At 37.2% G+C, this 21,387-nt stretch overlaps 1 protein-coding gene across 1 annotated transcript in view; it reads left to right on the plus strand.

The window, feature by feature from the left end:
* The first annotated feature begins 174 nt into the window (after positions 1 to 174).
* The window catches only part of actn3b (actinin alpha 3b), a 37,128-nt gene continuing 15,915 nt past the window's right edge, over positions 175 to 21,387 (plus strand). Inside the window, exons 1-8 of the mRNA XM_079867437.1 lie at positions 175 to 844; positions 14,582 to 14,696; positions 16,033 to 16,152; positions 16,702 to 16,788; positions 17,027 to 17,114; positions 18,600 to 18,678; positions 19,639 to 19,720; positions 21,073 to 21,158. Of these exons, the coding sequence (XP_079723563.1) occupies positions 713 to 844; positions 14,582 to 14,696; positions 16,033 to 16,152; positions 16,702 to 16,788; positions 17,027 to 17,114; positions 18,600 to 18,678; positions 19,639 to 19,720; positions 21,073 to 21,158 (789 nt within the window). The 5' untranslated portion in view covers positions 175 to 712. The remainder of the gene's footprint in view (positions 845 to 14,581; positions 14,697 to 16,032; positions 16,153 to 16,701; positions 16,789 to 17,026; positions 17,115 to 18,599; positions 18,679 to 19,638; positions 19,721 to 21,072; positions 21,159 to 21,387) is intronic.

The raw sequence follows: 21,387 nt of genomic DNA on the forward strand, positions 1-21,387 counted from the left end.
GATTGCTTGCAAAATAATCTCTTAATGTTGTTTTCTGAAGTAGTTTTTCTTTCCTTTGAATTGTTCTTCTAACATATTACAGACTTGTTTCTGTTTGATCTAAATGAGATAGAAGCACAACTGTGTATAGTAATTAATGTATAGCAAAGGTACAGACATTACTTTTTATTACAGGGGAAACAATCTGAACAGGCCTGGGAACTGCTTGTGCACCTTTTTTCAATGCATAATAGTTAGCTGGATGCGTTTAAACTGGCCCCAGAACTGTTACTTGGATAAGTATAAAGACTAAAGCCAAGGACAACAGGTGTTCTTAGCAAAGTGGAGGGCACCAGTAGGCGTGTGTGAGGTCTTTCCCTGCCCTTCACTAAAAGAGCCTCCAGTAATTGGTCCCAGTGCACAGTCTGTCCCGCCTCTCACACCTTTTAGGTAGCATAACCCGACACCCACTCGACTAGTTCTCTTATTTATTGGGGTGCAGTCACGTGTGCTACTTTTGACCAGGATAGTTGCACTGGGCAGCAGAAGTTCTGCTCGCACCTCCACAAAGGCACCTCAGACGAGTGGAGTCTGGCCTCTTCCTCCACGGTCATACAAGTACACACTGAGCGGGGGTTTCTCCTCTAACGCACGGACAGGATTGTTAGTTTACAACCTAAGGCTCAAGGGACATAACTTCTAATATTAGGGGTTAGAGGGATAAGAGTAAAAGATGGCGACTATTGTTGAGACACAGGTGCAGTATAACAACACCTACATGACTACGGAAGAGTACATGATTCAGGAGGACACCTGGGACAGGGACCTTCTGCTGGACCCTGCCTGGGAGAAACAGCAGAGGAAGGTATGTTCATGGGAATGTCCTGAAAATCAATGAAACATGATCAATTCACATTGAGGGGGAATTTTTTTTTTTTGTATTTACCATTTGTATAACTTTACCATGGTAACCATAGATTCCATCAAAATACAAGTTATCTTTTAAATAATGAAAATTAATAAATCACAAAATTTGTGTATCACACTGTTTGTATCATTGTATGATTTTATAGTAGCAATATGTATAGTAATTTTGGTGTAAATTAAAGCCATCATATCTTTTTAGGCTATACCTTATTATAGCCTATTTCTAATTGTGGTAACCAGCTTTTGCTAAAATGCTGTCAGTACAGTAATTGTTAATAATATGGTCTCAAAATAATGAAGATGCTGAAAAGTTTACTAAATTGCCTTGAGAAAATCCTGTATTAATTTATTATGTTTTTATCTATTTAGTTTGCCATAGTAATGTAGTGACTATGATTACCATGTCAAATTTTAAGTATATGGTAGCCTATTATACTTACTGTACAACACTTACATACGATTTAAGAACATTTAACATCGATTCGATCTGACAAGCGAGTTTACATGATGTGCAGCTGTTGGTTTCATTCGCAGTTTTCCTCAGTGTTGTCTTACCACATCCCCGCCCTCCTCATTCAGTTTGTAGCTAATTTTATTCGGTCTCCGTGTTTTATATGACTCTATAAACCCGTGTTCATAATCGCAATAACGAACATGGACCCCGTCATTCGTTTAATTCATAAAAAGTTGTAAAATCACCTCACAGAAAAGCGCGCGTAACTTTAACGCATTCTGTGGACACACACGGTCTTTTTAAACCTACCTGTGCCTTAAACGATTAAATCGTCGCTCTTTATTGTGACCCCGTCCTTTGTGTGAAGGTAGAGAAGTTAAGTAGATGAAGTTTTTGAAGATCATCTGGCTGACAGAAATGACAGGTGACGTTTAATAGCCGTCAGGGGAGCTCGTGCCACGGTCTGAAGTGACGTCAGCCAAGAACCACTGATTGATCTCTGCAAACCACAAATTTGTCTTGTCAGGCACGGACACGTTTGTTAAGACAGAAATAGACACTTAATTCACAAGTTACCTTATTTTCAGATGCTTATTCTTATATTGGGAGATTTTTTTATTATATGTTTTAAATATGGTACTTCTGGCGATGTTTTTATAAGGCCATGGCCATTATTCTTAACTGTCTTAAATATTTTATTGAAGAAATGTTTTTGCAAGAAAAGACCTTGATAATAATGTAGAAAAGCAATTGCATGTGCAGTACTCTCAATAAAGGTGTCTCACCAACACTTGTGGGATGTTGGCTAGACCTGACAAAGCTGAAAGACTTCAACAGATGGTGTGCGAGCAAGAGAAGTGCAAGGAGGGTTCATTTCAGTCTGTGAATAAACATGCCCTAAAAATACTCCTGAACCTTGCCGCCCCATCTCCCGTATTCCTCCTTCGCTCCCTCCATTCTTAAGGCCGTCTTTTCTGAGCTCCTTTTGCCTGTGCAGTTGCTCCCTCTTTATTCAACAGCTCTCAAAAACGGCACCATGTCAGTTGTCACTATTTTAATAGCGCACATTTTCAAGGTGCCCACGGTGGTGTAGCATAGCCATCACCTCAGACCTGAAGTAATCAATGGACTAGGCTACATGTGTCAATACTTGTTTTCTGTCCCCCAACTAAAAAGGGGATTTTAAAGGGGTAGTTCAACACAAATTTTAATTCTGTCATTATTTACTCACCCTCATGTCGTTCCAATCCCGTAAGACTTTCCTGCATCTTCGGAACACAAATGAAAATCTTTTAGCTGAAATCCCGAGAGCTTTCTGTCCATCTGTTGACAGATACGCAACTGAAACTTTGACACCTCAGAAAGTTAAAGAGATCGTAAAACGAATCCAAACGAGTCCAAATTTTCTTAAGAGACTCGATTGCTTTATGTGATAAACAGATTGAATTTAGGCTACATTGTGTAACACGAGAATTAACCTCATTGGTTCTCGTACCTCAAGCAAACTTGTTTGAGCTTCGGTTTACCACAAGTTATGTGTGAGTTGATGAATGTTTATATGTGAATAAAAGCCTAAAAAAAATGTTGTTCATCACATAAAGCGATAAAGTCTCTTCAGAGAGTTTGGACTAAACCGTTTAATACATATGGATTCGTTATGATCTCTTTATGAACTTTTTGAAGCGTCAAAGTGGTAGTTGCAAAGCTGTCAATGGAGGGACAGAAATCTTTCAGATTTCATCAAAAAGATCTTAATTTGTGTCCGAAGATGAACGAAAGTCTTATGGGCTTGGAACGACAGGGTGTGTAAATGATGTCATAATTTTCATTTTTGGGTGAACTACCCCTTTAAGAGTCACTTTTTGCAATTCAGTCAAGATATTTTATTTCTCTTGTGGAGATAATAGCATGCCCACTAGCGCCCCCTGGATGATGTAACTTTTTTTTTTTTTACACTTTATAGAAATAGCCTATATAAATGTTTTTAAAAAATTGCGCTGATTAAATGATGCAATTAAGTCTCATTACAGTAAGGTTTTTTAAAAAGATAATATAAGCTTTTAACTTTGTTATTACAGTAAATAAAAGCTTCAGATCAGCCTATTAGATGGGTTTAAGACTTGAGTCCATGGCAGAGGGGCTTTAAAACATCCTCAGGCATGTAGGATCAGCATAAGGAGCTGATATCACGGCGTAAATATAGAAAGTGCATCATTTTGCAATGAAACGAATATGGGGGTTGTGTGGGGGTGGGGGTTCTGCACCTGTTCTAGCGCACATATCAGAAGCCCCAGTAATACAGCGATTGTCAACATGCTGTTTCATCTGATATCTGTCAAAAGGCAGCAGAAAATAGACAAATTGTTTCTAAGCGTCGTTCTGCTGTTGACTAGTAAATTCTGCATTTAAATTCTCCCACAATCTGGCTTTAAATAGCTGACATCACACTGCCCGGTATCCTAACGGCTGCTCTTAAATAGCATCCATCAGTGAAAGAATCCGAGAGAAGCGTCTTAGTGCTGCCATCTAGAGGGACATAGGCTACAGTTATGGGAAATCTCCCATAGCGGATTATAAAAGTAGAATGTTTTTTTTACTACATTTTATATGAAATCTAAGTTTTAAGACGACAGTTTGTTGTTGCTGGCTGTAGCTAGCTATTGCTAATGTGGCTAAACTATCAACTTCACTGTTATTTAGCCACATTAGCATGTCCTTGCTAAATGCATCTGGGATTTTATTAAAGGATTCAAATATTGTCTTAGCTCTATTAAGCATAAGAAGGTGCATCTGATGTATGGTTAGGGTTAGGCTTGTTTTATGCTTAGAACAGGATAATGTGATAAATTTGCTAATGTTTTGTAGGTAAAATGACAGTAACAGTGTTGTGTGTTGTGGTGATCCCTTATTTTGTTTTTCATTTCTCCTTTTAAGTCTCTTAAAAACTGTTAGTGAGTTAAATTTGCAATGACTCTCATTGTATTTTCACAGCATTTCTGGTTTTATCTCGTTAGCAAAAATGACCATAGAAACGTACGTCCTGTAAATCAGTTTTTAAAACTACATTTCAATGCTAGTAGCCCTCAAAAAAATGTAATGTTTCTCTGCGAAAGAAAAACAAAAACAATCTAAATGTTGTCTGTGACTGTTTATTGGTATATAAATAAATCCAATTACACATTCTTCCTTGTGTTCATTTAGTGGTGAAATACAACTTACTGACTAAAAACAAGTATTTTAACTAATTTCTGAACAAAAATGTATCAAGATAATGAATTTTATAAAAAAGAATTAGCTGCATCGCCCAGATGTAAAATATCCAAGACTCCAAGAAGAATATATTGTTGCTGTGTATATATATAGATAGATATATATATTACTCCGACCTTGAAATGATCTTTGACATGCATCAAGATGTAAACAATACCTACATATCCTCATGCCCAAGTGAATTATAAATATCCTTCACACAAGTCTGGTCAAGAACCTTATTTGCAAACAAACCGTTGTATTCATGTGGGAAAAGTCACCGCTGATCAAATTAAGTTGACGTGAGTTATCGGTGGTGTGAAGTCGCTTCTTTCTGCCAATCATTTTTGTGAGGGCTGCTTCTACTTCTGTAGCTGAGTAGAGTTACAATGTTTCCGTTGCTTCTGATCTCATCATCGTCAGGGGTTGGATATCATAAGGACATGGCAGTCGTTCTCCATGAAATTCATTGGCACATTTTGAGTTTCGGATCAGATTCAGACTATGGCGACATTTGCGTAGAAATCTATCATATTTCCCCATGGCTTAGGCTACTACTAATATTATTATTTACAACATGATATTTGACTTTTGAGTGTATATGGTAAAAGTCAAATATCATGTTGTACATAATAATATAAACATATAAACATAAATTGCTGCCTTAAACATCCAAAATTGACCATACTTAAAAATAGAAATAAAAATATAAGTAATTTCAACTTAAGTTTCATTAAACTGATTTGTATAACTTATTTAAAAAGTTGACAATTGCTTTACTTATTTTGATGACTTAAAGCAATGTAAAAACATATGTTGTCATAACTTAGGATTTTTTACAGTGTATGTTTTTGACTTTTTCCTAAATTGGAAATATCTTTGTTTATTTTATTTGATGCCTTTTCTGAGAAAAGGTGCCATCTATTTTTAGAGAACGACTGACCCAAATATTTAAGAAGATCTTATATTCTCAGTATTGTGAGGTTTTGTGCAGTGGGAATGTTTTATGCTGTGTAATGTAACAACCTCTCATACATCTGGATTTATTTACAATGAAGAGGCAAACATTATGCTTGCAATTTTTTTGAATCATAGTTACTTTTCACTATTACTGATAATGGTTAATCAGTTTGCATTTACCATACACAACTGTGTTTTTATTCATTAAGTTAAATTTATATATATATTTAAATATATTTATGGCTGGGAAATAACAATCACACAAATAATTGTTTAACCCATGCTCTTAATTTGGCAACATGGTATATTTCAAAGGCTAAACAAGTTCATCATTTGTTGAAAAAGAAAATGATTCTCACTCTCATTTTTCAAAAAGTTTCAGGACCTATTGTGTATTAGTGTCATTTATTATTTCGGTATTATTCTTCCTGAGAGAAAGTGTTTCCGAGAGCGAGGGAGAGATTGTGTGTTCAGATCAGATGGCAGTTGCTATTCCAGAAGCTGTGTCCATGTAGGGCAGCAACTATAAACTACCAGAGGAGCACATAGGCCTCAGGACGGCTTTGTGTGTGTGTATGTGTGTGTGTGTGCACGCAAGTGTTTGTAAATGTGTGTTTATAGGTTTGTACATATGCAGTTATATATAAACATTTGCTTCACTTACAAAAACGGTACTATGTTTTTTTAGACACTTTCATGCAGTATCATGGAGGTGTTTAAAGTACCGTTGGAGTACAATGAAGAGTCCGTGGTTAATCATACAGTCCCTCAGTATTGCCATCTTATACCATTACGCACCATGGTACCCCTACAGTGCTTTTTGTATGTGTGATATGATGGGTGATATTTTAAGAATAAGCTGTAACGTGGTCTCTGGTGTGCACTAGGAGCTGTGTGTGTGTGTGTGTGTGTGTGTGTGTGTGTGTGTGTGTGTGTGTGTGTGTGTGTGTGTGTGTGTGTGTGTGTGTGTGTGTGTGTGTGTGTGTGTGTGTGTGTGTGTGTGTGTGCATCTGCTCAACTCATTACTGAGAGTCAGTTTTAGTGTGATGCTCCTTCAGTTGCCTGTAGGAGATATATTATATATTTTGATAATTAACAATATATGTTCACAATATATCATGGTACGGTACATATTTCTGATAGATAGATAGATAGATAGATGGATGGATGGATGGATGGATGGATGGAAAGATAGATAGGTATATAGGTGGATGGATGGATATGGATAGATGGATAGATCGATGGATGGATGGATGGATGGATGGATGGATGGATGGATGGATGGATGGATGGGTGGATGGATGGATGCATGGATGGATGGATGGATTTATAGATAGATAACTAGCTTTGTGATTTTAAAAAAGAGATTGTTGTTTCTGAGCTTCACCTCTGGATGAGATCCTGTTACAAGCAGGAACACAGTAGTCAGATGCTGTAGATGAGGTTGCCATAGTAACGCACGGTATGTGAGAAAGATTCAGTCATGAATTTAGAACTTATTTTAAGGAAACTCTTTCAGACACACACACACACACACACACACACACAGTCTTTTCTCATATCGCATTCACAGCGGTCGTCAGTCACACTTCTGTGAACCCATTAATGAGTGCTGCCACAGTCCATACATGTGGAAATGTGAGATGTCGTGAGTGTGTGTGTGTGTGTGTGTGTGTGTGTGTGTGTGTGTGTGTGTGTGTGTGTGTGTGTGTGTGTGTGTGTGTGTGTGTGTGTGTTGGGTGGCTGAAGGGTTGCTGCTGTGTCATTCCTTTCAGATGATTTCAGATTTTCCATTTCCATTAACATAATTCAGCCCGGAGTCCCAAGAACACACTGATAAAACATCAGGAACACTCCGTAAACAACATAAACATCATGTAGTTATCCTGAATACATGTAGAAACTAACTAGAAAGACATATTTAACTTTAATCTTGCAGTTGACACATTAGTGGAGCAATATGTCATTTATTAGCATTAGCACTTCATTTGCATGACGCTGATTTAATGCTTCAGACTGTGAGTAATTCTGTACTTATATAAACTTATTGTTTTCATTCATATAATCAACAGAAGTAGTTTTATTTCTTTATCGTTTTTTATTTGATTGTGCTGTTCGCAATGCTTCATGGGTCTTTCCCTCACTAAAGCTGTTAAGTACACAGTCTGGTATATCTTTTGTCTTTTTGTCTGATTTTCAAATACTTTTTTGCTTCAAATCAAAGTTTGCAGTGTTGTGAGTCTCCTTGTAGCTGATCGGCTTGTTTCATGGCTTATTACACTTTAACAAAGACTATTTTAAAATCCCTATGGGAAAAATGAATAAGAAATCTGCTGCAGATTCATTTTGGCATTGATAGTGTTGCCACCATAGACAGTAAAAGAAATGGACACAGCAACCCCATTGAATTCAACGGAGAAAAGTGAAGTCAATTAGAAGCTCTCACTTCCTGATGGCTGAGCGACTGAGCAGACTCAAACTGAGCTTGACAACGTAGATGTGACGTGAGCAACCCGTCTGTCTTCTAGTAGCCGTGCCGAGAGAAATCTAAATCATTCCCTTCCGAAACTTGCAGAGACGGAGAGTGTGAGTAGGAGCTGTCTATGAGCTGGAGCAGGAGCAACTTTTGCTAAGTATTCTGATTAATTATTTTGTCATTTTGCCTCCACGTCCCCCCGATTGCCCGCGAGCTTCTCCTCCTGTCTGTACGGTAATCTCTCTACTGTGCGACAGAGAGTCACGTGGTTATGACGCAATCGTTAGCCTATTTTTACAAAAACTGTTTCTACTGGGCCATAACGTAAGATACAAGGTAATGGAGCCTTTTATACATTTTCGTGTTTCTTTAGAAATAAAATAATGGACAAATGGAGTCTTTAAACACCTCAGATGTAAAGTTATTCACTGTCAAAGTGACGCCAAAATGAATGGGAGTCAATGGGATGCTAACAGCAGGGGATGGTCCGCTAATCAATGGCGGCGCCCAGGGAAGCTTCAGTTTTTTCTGAAGCATTACCCCCTGGTTGCCACAGAAACGCATAACGTAAGACATGGCGTGAACGCAGCATTTAAAGCGGATGACAAAACTGCAGTGTGTGCTTCTATAGTTATCCTTATAATTATCTTTTTAGTAATCGTTCTTGCTGTGGATGGGCCTAATTTTCGCTCATGTGTTTTGCAGTGACGTCACACATGACGACTTTCTAAATATGCGCCGCTCAAGTAAAAAGAAGTTCAACTTTTAAAAACGTGTATTTAGAGCTTGTTTTCCACCAAATTCCACTATCTTGCGCACCACATTTTAAAATGCAAAAACGTGTTCTGACCGGCTGTTCCTTCATGCCAAACTAAATATGCCAAATGAAACCTGTATTTTATTCAATCCTAAAGTGTCAATATAAATATAAGGGAACAGAAAAATACCTTGGTGTAATTAATAAGTTGATTATTTTATCCCTAGCCTATCTGTTAGCGCACAGTTGACTTAGCAATGCTAATGGAAAACTCAAATGAAACTAGTTTGAAATCTGTGCAAAATGTAGAGGAAAAGCAGCTGAATTCTGCAGAATGGGATTTAATATGGTGAAGTGAAGTCTGCTAAACAGATGAATTGTGTTTGAAGTGTAAGAAATCATGTTTTCAGTTTTATGCATAGTTAAAATATTAGCATTAATTAAAACCTTTAGTCCTTGACGAACTTTTGATGGTCTTTTATTTATTGAATCTCTCAGATAATGATGCAAAATAAAAGGCATAAATCCGTGTGTGTGTGTGTGTGTGAGAGAGAGAGAAAGGTTAGCAGGTTAGGTGAGGGAACCGTTGCATTGCCTCCTGCGGCGTGATTTGCGATCTCGTCATTGTTTTCAATCACCTCCATCGAGAGAGAGAGAGAGAGAGAGAGAGAGAGAGAGAGAGAGAGAGAGAGAGAGAGAGAGAGAGAGAGAGAGAGAGAGAGAATGAACGGCAGCCGTTCAGACAAACGACAAGCTATTAATACAGCGCTCAATACTTTATTTACCCACAATTACCAGGAGCCTTCCACGTCGGTGTTCATGCTTTAGTAAGGTGATAATTCCTTCCCACTAGAGGCATTAGACCAGCATACGTGTGTGTGTGTGTGTGTGTGTGTGTGTGTGTGTGTCTGTCTGTCTCTCTCCCTGTGTGTGTGTGTACGTGTGTGTGTGTGTCTGTGTGAAATCGTGTTTTCAGTTTTATGTCACGTTAGTATTAGTTAAAACCTCTAGTCCTAGACAAACTTTTGATGGTCTTTTATTTATTACAAATATTCTCTCCTCTCAGAGAATGATGCAAGTGATGCCTGCACAATAAAAGGCAGACATCTCTGTGTGTGTGTGTGTGTGTGTGTGTGTGTGTTTGGCTTGACCTATCCACTACATTCATACACAGACTTTGTGAATGTTGTTCACACTGACCACAATTTGGCACATGAGTGCATTATAAAGCTTTTTAAAAGAACTGATGAACAACCTCACAACTGAGCTCTATAATCAAAGCGTTTTAATGAGTTACTGGGCAGCTTCCTGGAATACTTGATTTTTATTGGTCAATGAGATTCAAATAGTCAAACTTGTAGCCAGTAGCCAGAAAAACACTGTTTAGCTCTTTCCTAACTGCTGGAATATATATATATATATATATATATATATATATATATATATATATATATATATATATATATATATATATATATATATATATATATATATAAAAATGACTGTCAGACCTTTCATTATAACGTTTACATTCTGATCATGATTTATGATATCGGATGTGCAGCAAAATGCTGATAAGTATCAAAAATTGACTCATTTTAAAATCCAGACACTGACTGTAAGTCATTCACTCTCAGTGTGAGTTGGAGATTTGACGTGACTAGTTGGTGATGCGATAGTTTTTCTTTAAACACAACCCAACTAAAATAGTAGTACAGCTCTGACCCGAGAGGTCAGCCAAAATTTGGTTTGAAAGGTCACCTATTAAAGGGCTTCCCCAGCCGTCTTGGTAGGGTTTGGAGAAGACAGACATCTCCTCTCATGCTGATAGCGCATTACCTCACGTTTAAAGATCGACCCCCACACAAACACACTCATGTCGCTGACAGGTGGACGCTGGGAAATGAATGTACTTAACAGAGTGGAAGTGGCAGCTGCGCTTATTCAAGGGCTGGTATTTAAAGGCTCAGGGCTGCATTATTGGCTGCTTATTAGCGCATTCGTTTCATTTTTAGGCAAATGTTTTTGGACAATATGGCCGTTTGTGAGGCGTGTGCACATTCAGTCAAACCAAAGATTATTCAGACACCAGATGTATTTTTTTTACTAGTGGGTGCAGGACACTATAGTTCATTTATGTAAGTGAGGATAGCAAAATAAAGTAAACTGTGACATATTATACCCAAAAAGTCTTCATACAGTGACTACCAGTAAAATGAATACAAAATTTGGGAGCAAAAAATTATTCAGACACTTTGACCTGACCTTGTTTTGCTGAAGTGTTTTTTCTTTAATTGCTAATGCGACCTTTTTACACCACAGACTTAACAAAATTAAGCATTGCTTGGTAATTGGTTGAGCTAAACTGTAATTATCTAATTGTGTAGTTCAACTTAACAGCTGACAGATATTCAACATAATTCATTAGTGAGACAGTCTAACAGAATTACGGACAAAACCAGTGAAATATCCACTGATTTGATAACTCTGAGTTCTTGTCATATTTTATTAGGCAACCATTTTCTAAACTATAGCGAATAAACTGTGATAATGTGAGAAATTTTGAAGTTGTCTGAGTAAATTTTGGTTTGAATATATTTCGTATCAGAAATCTCTCTGGTGGGAGAAAAGATCCCTTTGGAGTTGAATCTCCTGTTGTGTCTCTTACTTTGCTCCTCAGGAATCCGTGTCTCGGGTGTCCTGTCACATCCACATTTAGACATCGTCACCCCTCCTCCATCAGCGCTTCCTTCCACCCTTCCACCCTTCCACCCTTCCCGCTTTGCCTCTTTCCGACCTTTCCATCTCCCCTACATCTCAAAGCCCTGTTTACTCCTGGTATTAAGATGCGTTTTGGTCGATTGGATCACAAGGAGACGAGGGAGACACATTCCCGTTTACTCCTGGTTGTCTCTTCTGTCCACTTTCATCCACTTCTGTCCTGATTTCTTCGAGGGGAGGGTCTATGGATGGGTAAATGTAGGGTTTTTTTCAGATCTTTCGATCTAATGCACAAAATAAGCTTGTTTACACATGAACGACAACTGAAAAACACACAGAGAGCATCAGCTTTAGTTTCTGCTATGACAGCCGTAAGATCAGCCGAACGCTGTGAGTGTGTGTTAGAAATCAGCCGAACGCTGTGAGTGTGTGTTAGAAATCAGCCGAACACTGTGAGTGTGTGTGTGTTAGAAATCAGGAATGATGAGAGAACATTGTGTTTGATACGTTTTTCATCTTCAAACCAAACTTGGTTCTTCAGTCGACAGAGTTTAAATCTCGTCTGTATAACCTCTTCTCATAATGTTACGCATGAGGTCAGTAGACGGAGAGCAGACGAGCTTCTGAGGCGGTGTGAACACATTCGATCACACGAGTGTTTACACTACGAAAGCAATCCGGCCGAATGTGTTTTCATCCTCCTCTGGAAGTGTTGGAAACTGGACGAGCTCAAAGCGTTTAGACCCGTTTACAGCTGTATTTAGTGTCGTCCACTTGTGATCCGATCGACCAAAACACATCTCAATACCAGGAGTGAACCGGGCCTATACGTCCATCTCCGCTCCAGTTCGTCTCCTCTAAAGGTTGACAAAACCTCTTAAAACCTCTGAAGATCCTGTAATGACACATCAAGGAGTTGTTGGAAGAAATGGCTCTTGATTAGAAGGTTGTTCTATCTCACCTCATTTAGTAATTTCTTCTCGTCACTTATCATCTCTCATTCTCTTCTTTTCGCTTCTGTTCTCGTCTCTTCTCTTCTCATTTGTGGCCCTGAACCACAAAACCAGTCACATGGGTCAATTTTTTTAAATCTGAAAGCTGAATAAATAAGCTTTCCATTGATGAATTATTTCCATTATTATTTGTTAGGATAGGACAATGTTTGGCTGAGATGCAACTATTTGAAAATCTGGAAACTGAGGGTGCAAAAAAATCGAAACATTGAGAAAATTGCCTCCATTGAGAAAAGTTCTCCATTTATGTTGGCGATTGTGCTGCATTCACTCACAAAAATAAATGTTTTATATATTTACGGTAGGAAATTTACAAAATATCTTCATGGAACATGATCTTTACTTAATATCCTAATGATTTTTGGCATAAGAGAAAAATCGATAATTTTGACCCATACAATGTATTGTTGGATATTGCCACAAATAAACCCGTGCGACTCGTGACTGGTTTTGTGATCCAGGGTCACATTTGGCCTCATCTCATCTTTTCTCAGTTTTCATAATCTCACTTCTTCTCATCTCTCATACTCTTCGCTCATTTCCCCCGTTGTTCTTGTCCATTTTTCCTCATGTCTTTCCTCTTCTTATCTCCTCTCCTGTCTCGCTCCCTCTTTAGTTAGTCGTCTCTATATTTTCTGCGGCCTATATTTGGTGTGTGTGCGGTTGGCGATCCACCCACTCAGCCCTACAGAGACCCCTGGCTTACATCTCTCCACATTCAATTACACCTCCTCCTCCTTCCCTCTTTCAACCTCTCCATCCGTCTCTCTCATCAGGAACTCCTACATGTCCTGTTGTTCATCACTCCTCCTCCTCTTTCATACATTATTCTGCAGCTCAGCACAAACAAACACACTCAGACTCATTTACATCGAGCAGCTTTGCCCCGTAACACCCACATCACTGGCACACGGCTCCTCTTGGCATCGCACACGCTGATATTTATAAGTTTGCTGAAATATTGCTAATGATTCAAAAACTACAGGAACACTGTAATGTGCAAACTAAAACAACATCACAGTCTGGGGTTTTAACAGATGATTTTGTTCACATTTTCATTGTTATTCCTTTAAGACATATGAACTCTTTCCCCGACAAGGTTTTAAAAGAAAATGTTGCCAGCCAGCGCCATCATTATTTATCATTTTCACTAAAGTTTCAGAATATTTTGTTATCTGAACATGCACACTGCTTTTCTTACTTAGGCTAGTATTTTTGTCTTGTTTCCAGTCCAAATATCAAAAAAAGTCTAAAATCAAGATGCATTTAAAATGCTATAAGATATTATGTCTTGTTTTCTGGGGAAATAAATCAAAATTAAGTGAGTTTTTGCTTAAAACAAGCAAAATGATCTGTCCATGGGGTAAGAAAAATAATCTTGTTTCTGTTTGAATTAAGATTATTCTTATCCCATGGACAGATCATTTTGCTAGTTTTAAGCCAAAACTTTGATTTAATTTGGATTAATTCCCCCGAAAAACAAGACATAATATCTTATCTAATTTTACTTATCTAGTAAATGCATCTTGATTTAAGAATTTTTTGATATTTGGACTGGAAACCAGACAAAAATACTAAGTAAGAAAAGCATTTTTTTTGTAAGAATCCAGATTTTGTAAGCAATTGACATTTTCCTTTCATGGATCAAATCTGGATCAAAAAGCGTACGGTCTAGAGACGTGTTTTTTAAAAGACAAACCTCTTTTAACTTGAGCACCACATTTTTAGAAAGCTGTTTCATGTGCAAAAGACGCGAGACCCAAATGCAATTATCAAAAACATCCGTCTAGCTCACGTTCACATAGGAGAACAATGGAAAAGCAGAATTCAAAAATGCATTGTGTGAACTAAGACTCTTTTTATCACAGATGTGTTTAAGTCTGACGGGTTTTAAACCAGCTACTTCTCATGCTGGGTTAATCTTATGTTAAATAATACTTTATTGTCTTCAGAGTTCTCCACACAAACCTGGTTTGTGCATGTGAAATGCATTGTGTTTTTTTTTAGATAAACACCTGTGATCTGTGTTTGTTCCTCTCTCTCAGACGTTCACGGCGTGGTGTAACTCTCATCTGCGGAAAGCAGGAACTCAGATCGAGAACATTGAAGAGGATTTCAGGAATGGCCTCAAACTCATGCTGCTGCTCGAGGTCATTTCAGGTAACGATGGCCGGATTCTGGGATACGCCTTCATTAATTATACTGTTCTAATACAGCAAATCTGAAGTAGATGCTGATATTTTAACTTTGTGTTTGCTGATATTACAAACCACAAGTATGAGATCGTACTGCCTCGGCCTCAGTGAGTTTGTCATCAGTTGTCATCTTGTACAGTCATATTTAAAAACAGTTTGTGACTACAGACTGAAGTAGTGTGCAGTAAATACACAGTAATAAACATCATAAACTCATGAGCTCATGACTCATAGTTATTTTTCCTTAGAGGAGTCATTAGAAAAGACGGCAACATACGTGGTTAGTGTTCGGCACATTCGGCAGAATCTGAACAGTTGGTGTGTGTTTAAGTGTCTCTGTGTGTGTGTGTGTGTGTGTGTCTGCCTGTCTGTCTGTGTGTGTGTGTGTGTGTGTGTGTGTGTGTGTGTGTGTGTGTCTGCCTGTCTGTCTGTGAGTGTGTGTGTGTGTGTGTGTGTGTGTGTGTGTGTGTGTGTGTGTGTGTGTCTGAGTCTGAGTGTGTGTCTGTCTTTGTGTGAGTGAGTGAGTGAGTGAGTGAGTGAGTGAGTGAGTGAGTGAGTGAGTGAGTGAGTGAGTGAGTGAGTGAGTGAGTGAGTGTGTGTGTGTGTGTGTGTGTGTGTGTGTGTGTGTGTGTGTGTGTGTGTGTGTGTGTCTGTCTTTGAGTGAGTGAGTGAAGTGAGTGAGTGAGTGAGTGAGTGAGTGAGTGAGTGTGTGTGTGTGTGTGTGTGTGTGTGTGTGTGTGTGTGTGTGTGTGTGTGTGTGAGTGAGTGAGTGAGTGAGTGAGTGAGTGAGTGAGTGAGTGAGTGAGTGAGTGAGTGAGTGAGTGAGTGAGTGAGTGAGTGAGTGAGTGAGTGAGTGAGAGAGAGAGAGATGTGCATGAAATCAGATGTGCTTGTGTGTAAATCTTCCCTGCATGTTCCTGGTCTTGAGAGCTTTATCAGCGTTATTGTGTTCGAACTCGCTCTGACTCAGAAAAGAGTTTTCAATTATAATCAAAATGGATGTCATTTGACTTTAAAGGTGAAGTGTGCATTTTAAAATACTGTCTACTATTACAGTTTAATATGTAATGGTCGTCTGATTCCCTGAAGACTCTAAAACTGTCAATCTGTGATGCTTTAGTTTCAAAATATTGAGCTTTCTGGCATTGAACAAGTAGCGACAGGGACAAGGACCGGCAGGAGTGTTTGGGAAACCAGTCTGGAAGCAGTCATTATTTCTGCAGTTCTGTTCGCCGCCACTAGAGGTGCAGGAGTTTCACTTCGCCGTCAGAATATTGATCCGACTGCTCTTGTTTCGGCAGGCGAGAGACTTCCCAAGCCGGACAAGGGAAAGATGCGTTTCCACAAGATCGCCAACGTCAACAAGGCTCTGGATTACATCTGTAGCAAAGGAGTCAAACTGGTGTCCATCGGAGCCGAAGGTGGGAATCCTATACGACATATATATATATAATATTATACTATCTGTACAACATGTCCGACATAAAGACTTTTATATACTAACTAGGGCTGTTCATTTAGTGCAGTTTGTACATGCCGCTCGTGTAGTGAAATAGAAATAAAGCCAATATTATACTGATAATATAATATAATCTCTTAAATTATTTTCATATGGGGTCTTTTCTCAGAAATTCCATGATTAATTTTTAAAGTAGTTTGTGTATTTTTTTTCCTGAATTTCCAGCATCATTACTCCAGTCTTCAGTGTCAAGATGTTCAAAAGAACAGGGTTTATTTGAAATAGACATTAAAAATGTCACATATTACTGTCGTCCTTGTAAAAGGATCAGACTTAAAAAATAAAATGTATATGTGATTTATTAATTTTAATAATCAGCATACTAGTTAATAAATTAGATTATATTCAAGTGTTTACAAGTGATAGCCCTAATCCTACAGTAAATGTATACATGTAAACCCTCACCAAAAAAAAGAAGTAATTTTAACCCAAATTCTGTCTTGCTCCGCAGAGATTGTTGACGGCAACGTGAAAATGACTCTCGGAATGATCTGGACCATCATTCTGCGTTTCGCTATCCAGGACATCTCAGTGGAGGGTACACACACACACACACACACACACACACACACACACACACACACACACACACACACACACACACACACACACTTACATCAGGACAAAGACAATCACGAATCGACTTGACTGCTCATGTTACTGATTCAACACTCATTATCACTTCAGATGAGTTCTGCATAATAAGCAAATGGTTTTCTGTTGTGTGTGTGTGTGTGTGCGTGTGTATGTGTGTGTGTGTGTGTGTGACTCCACAGAGACATCTGCTAAAGAGGGTCTTCTGCTGTGGTGTCAGAGGAAGACCGCCCCCTACAGGAACGTCAATGTACAGAACTTCCACATCAGGTGACAGTGACTGAAAACACACACACACACACACACACACACACACACACACAGGAGTCAAATCTCTGAACGTCACTTTCTGCTGTCTTTGCTCGATCAGATACGATCTATTAATATCTATTAATTGGAATCATCAGAAGTCTACACCTACAGAGTTTAATGGGCTTGAACTCCAAATGATCAGATTTCTGTTTTTATTATTTATTAACAACAATTGCAAAACATTTTAATAATTTAAAAAAGTCTTTCAATTAAATTAGCAATGTCACAAAAACCCATCATAATTAATATCACATTTAGCTTCATTGTTTGAGTGTTATTTTACTATAATTGAGAGAGCTATACTATTATAGCTTTTATCAATATCTTGAATCAGTTGTATTTTATTTTTTTCTGGTTTAATTTTAATTGTAGTTATTTTTAGTAATTTCTTTGTTGTCTTTTTTTTTTTTTTTTTTTTTTTTTTTACAAGTTTAGTAGTTTTTGTTTATATGGATTTTATTTTATTGGAGTTATTTTAGTACATCAAGTTAAACTAAGTAATTTTAACTTTTTGTACATTTTATTTCAGTTAATGCTCATTTTATTTGAAGTAATAAATGTTTTTTAATGGTTTTGGTTTTAGTTAACTATAATAACCCTGCATTATTTTGTTAATGGAATCACATTTATTTTTTTATTTTATTTTTTCACTTCAAAGCTTATAATAAGCATTCGTGTTCATGCTAAATAAACACTTAAATGACTAAATAAAAATGCTATTTTATGGCAACATTTTACAATAAGGTCCCATTAGTTAACGTTAATTAATGCATTGAGCAATTAATTTTGTCACAGTATTTATTATTCTTTGTTAACGTTACTTAACAGATACAACTTTTGATTTTAACAATATTTTAGTAAATATTGAAATAAACATTGAGATTAATAAATGCTTTAAAGGTATTTTCTAGGGCTGTCAAATGATTAATCGCGATTAATCGCATCCAAAATAAAAGTTTGTGTTTACATAATATATGTGTGTGTACGGTGTATAATTATTTTCTATATATAAATACACACACATGCATGTATATATTTAAGAAATATTTGCATGTATATACTGTGTATATATATTTATATTATATATAAATATTTTATATATAAATAACAAATTTTTCTTAAATATATATGCATGTCTGTGTATTTATATATAGAAAATAATTATACACAGTACACAGACATATATTATGTAAACACAAACTTTTATTTTGGATGCGATTAATCGCGATTAATCGTTTGACAGCCCTAGTATTTTCATTATTAGTTCATGTTAACTACTGTACTTAACTAATGTTAAGAAAAGGAAACTTAATGTAAAGTTTAATGTTTTCTGTATTGTTGAGGTTCTCTCAGTAGAACATCAGTATTTCTGTATTGTTGAGGATCTCTCAGTAGAAGGCTATAGTAGGTTTGCTCATGTGTTTTGTCTCTGCTGTTTCTCAGCTGGAAGGACGGCCTCGCTCTGTGCGCTCTCATCCACAGACACAGACCAGACCTCATCGACTACTCTAAACTCAGAAAGGTGACAGTCACTCGCACTTTATTGATCAGTTTGCCTTTAAATATTTCACGTTTATTCTCTGTGGGGAGTTTTAAGCCATTTCAGCACACAGTATTTATATTTCCACTGTCTAATCAAAAGGTTTATCCTACAGATGCACCTGAGACGGACGATTTTTGCTCCCGATATACAATCCGCACCTGGTTTTTAGTTTTATTTTGGCCGATCTTTATTCCGAACTTCTTAAAATATATGGAAATATTACGAAGTCTGTAATCATGAGGTTGAGCGTCACCTGTCAGAGAGTGAATTTACATCATTCAGTCCGTTTGCTGCTCTTGTTTTGTGCAGGTGTGTCTAATTTCAAATGGATATTTATTTATTAGGTCAGTTTGGAGCAAAATATATAGAGCAAATAAGCAAATATAGAGCAAATAAACAACAAAGAAAATTGTGAAAAAATAAATAAATTATAATCGACAGCCGGTATCGGCAAATTGCTTGAAAAAATAAATAAATCAGCAACTGCTATCGGAATCGGCCAGATTGCTTGTAAAAATAATAACAATCTGAATCGGCGATGAAAAATCATGATCGGTGCATCCCTACTCGAGTCCAAAGTGCCAGATCTGCTCAAATGTTTGATTTAAAAAATGTCAAATGATTAATTATAAAACGGATAGTTCTGACACTAAAATCTGGTTGAATGAGCCACACTGGAGTCTTTCTGTTGCTAAAAGTCTACGGTTCTTCTACAGTCCATTTTGCTTGAATGGATTAAAATAAAAAAACTGTTGGAGAAAAATTATGCAAGCCAAATATAGGGCCCACAAATAGGGTTAAAAATAAGGCCTGAAAATGTGCCTTTAAAAATTCATGGAGCAAATAAATGCACCATATTGATGTTCAGTGCAATAGAGTAGAATCATGGCATAAGTTTTCACGGGGTCAGTGTGTCTGATTTTTGTGTTTCCTCTGAAGGACGACCCTATTGGAAACCTGAACACTGCGTTTGAGGTGGCAGAGAAATACCTGGACATCCCGAAGATGCTCGACGCTGAAGGTGAGTGGGAGCGGGCCTCAAATGATACCCGTTTTTATGCCCTTCAACTAAAATTGTGTCTTATCTTAAATGGTATAACAAAAATGATTGTTATAAGGGGTCTTAAATTTGGGGACCGAAACACAAGATTCATGATTATGGTCTAATGTGATTATTAAACTTCAAAAGGTGATGCTGTTTCAGAGCAGTGATGAATATCACACATTTATGCTTATTATCTATAGATCATGACAGTGTTAACTTCATGGTTTTTATATTGTAACATTCTTAGCTGATTGTAAGAGTGCATTTTTGATCCCCCTCATCTTTTTCATGAGCAGCAGGATGTAGTAAAAGCATAGACATTTCAAAATAAAAGTCCCGGGCTTGTTTATCGAGTATCCTGCATTAAGCATTTTTTTGTTTGTTTGTTTATTATTGGTATTTAATGAAATAATTGGTATTATTGGCATTTAATTCAAAGCAAACTCTTGAGGCTTTTCTCTTGGCCGCCCCCGAAAAACAAAAGACAGAACATTATTTAACACATTCATTATATAGATTTGACTAGTATTGCCACAATAATCAGTTTATTGCACTTGTTTAAATTCATTATTAGCATATCAGAAAAATCCAATATTGATCGTATACCTCTAATTCCTATGTATTGGTAAATAAACCATTTTCAATACATATATTGAATAAAACATGTCTTGAGTAATTTAAACTTGCAGATACCCTGTTTTGCGATTAAATGTGTGCCCGGCCTGTTTAATTAAGTAAAAAAATTGGAGATATACTAAATTTATTTTGAGATTAAATGGTTCGGGGCATACAGTATTCATTTTTATTTGAGCAGGTCTTAAAACATCTGAAATTTGGTTTTAAAAAGCAATTAACCTTCATACATTATTAGGAGGAGGAGATGCATGTGACTCACTAAATTAACTCCCGCCTTTCATTTAAAAGAGCCAGTCATCTTTTTGGTAAGACTATTTACTCCAGGTACATTTGCAGTAGTTGGACCAGCCAGAAAAACACAACTTTTTAGTATAATTTGAGCTTAACCTGTTAGCTTTTTCTCAGTGGATGCGTAAGAGGGATCATATTTCATATTAAAGGCATGAGCTTTCTAATGATCAATAGTTTGTCAAGATTAAAGTTTATTTATGGAGAACATATATATATATAGATACCACCGGTGTTGTACCACATGTTAGCAGGTTAAAAAAAAGTAGAAATTTATGATACCAAGGTTGTGGGGTTTTATTGCTGATTTGAAATGTTATTAAAATGTAATCTTGACAAACCAAGTTGCCCAAGGTGACCGCAGACTTCAACTCAACTTGATTCTCTCTTACTTTTGTCCTCAGACATTGTTAACACCCCTAAACCTGATGAGAAAGCCATCATGACCTACGTGTCCTGCTTTTACCATGCTTTCGCCGGTGCCGAACAGGTAAAAAGTCGCCGCAAATCAGATTTCATTTGAATTCAATCTCTCAAACTAAAAAGGCTATCATCATTACAGTGTAAGATGTACAAACTGGGATCAGTTCGTGTAAATGATTGAAGGGAAATGATTTGAGTAATGCATTGAGCTTCAAGACGCACTCCAGCGTAACGCAGAGTAAATGAACATGTGAATTAAAGTAAATGAAGTGAGGAGACGTGGATACAGGCGCATT

This window comes from Squalius cephalus, assembly GCF_949319135.1.
Source record: "Squalius cephalus genome assembly, chromosome: 3".
Classification (NCBI taxonomy): Eukaryota; Metazoa; Chordata; class Actinopteri; order Cypriniformes; family Leuciscidae; genus Squalius; species Squalius cephalus.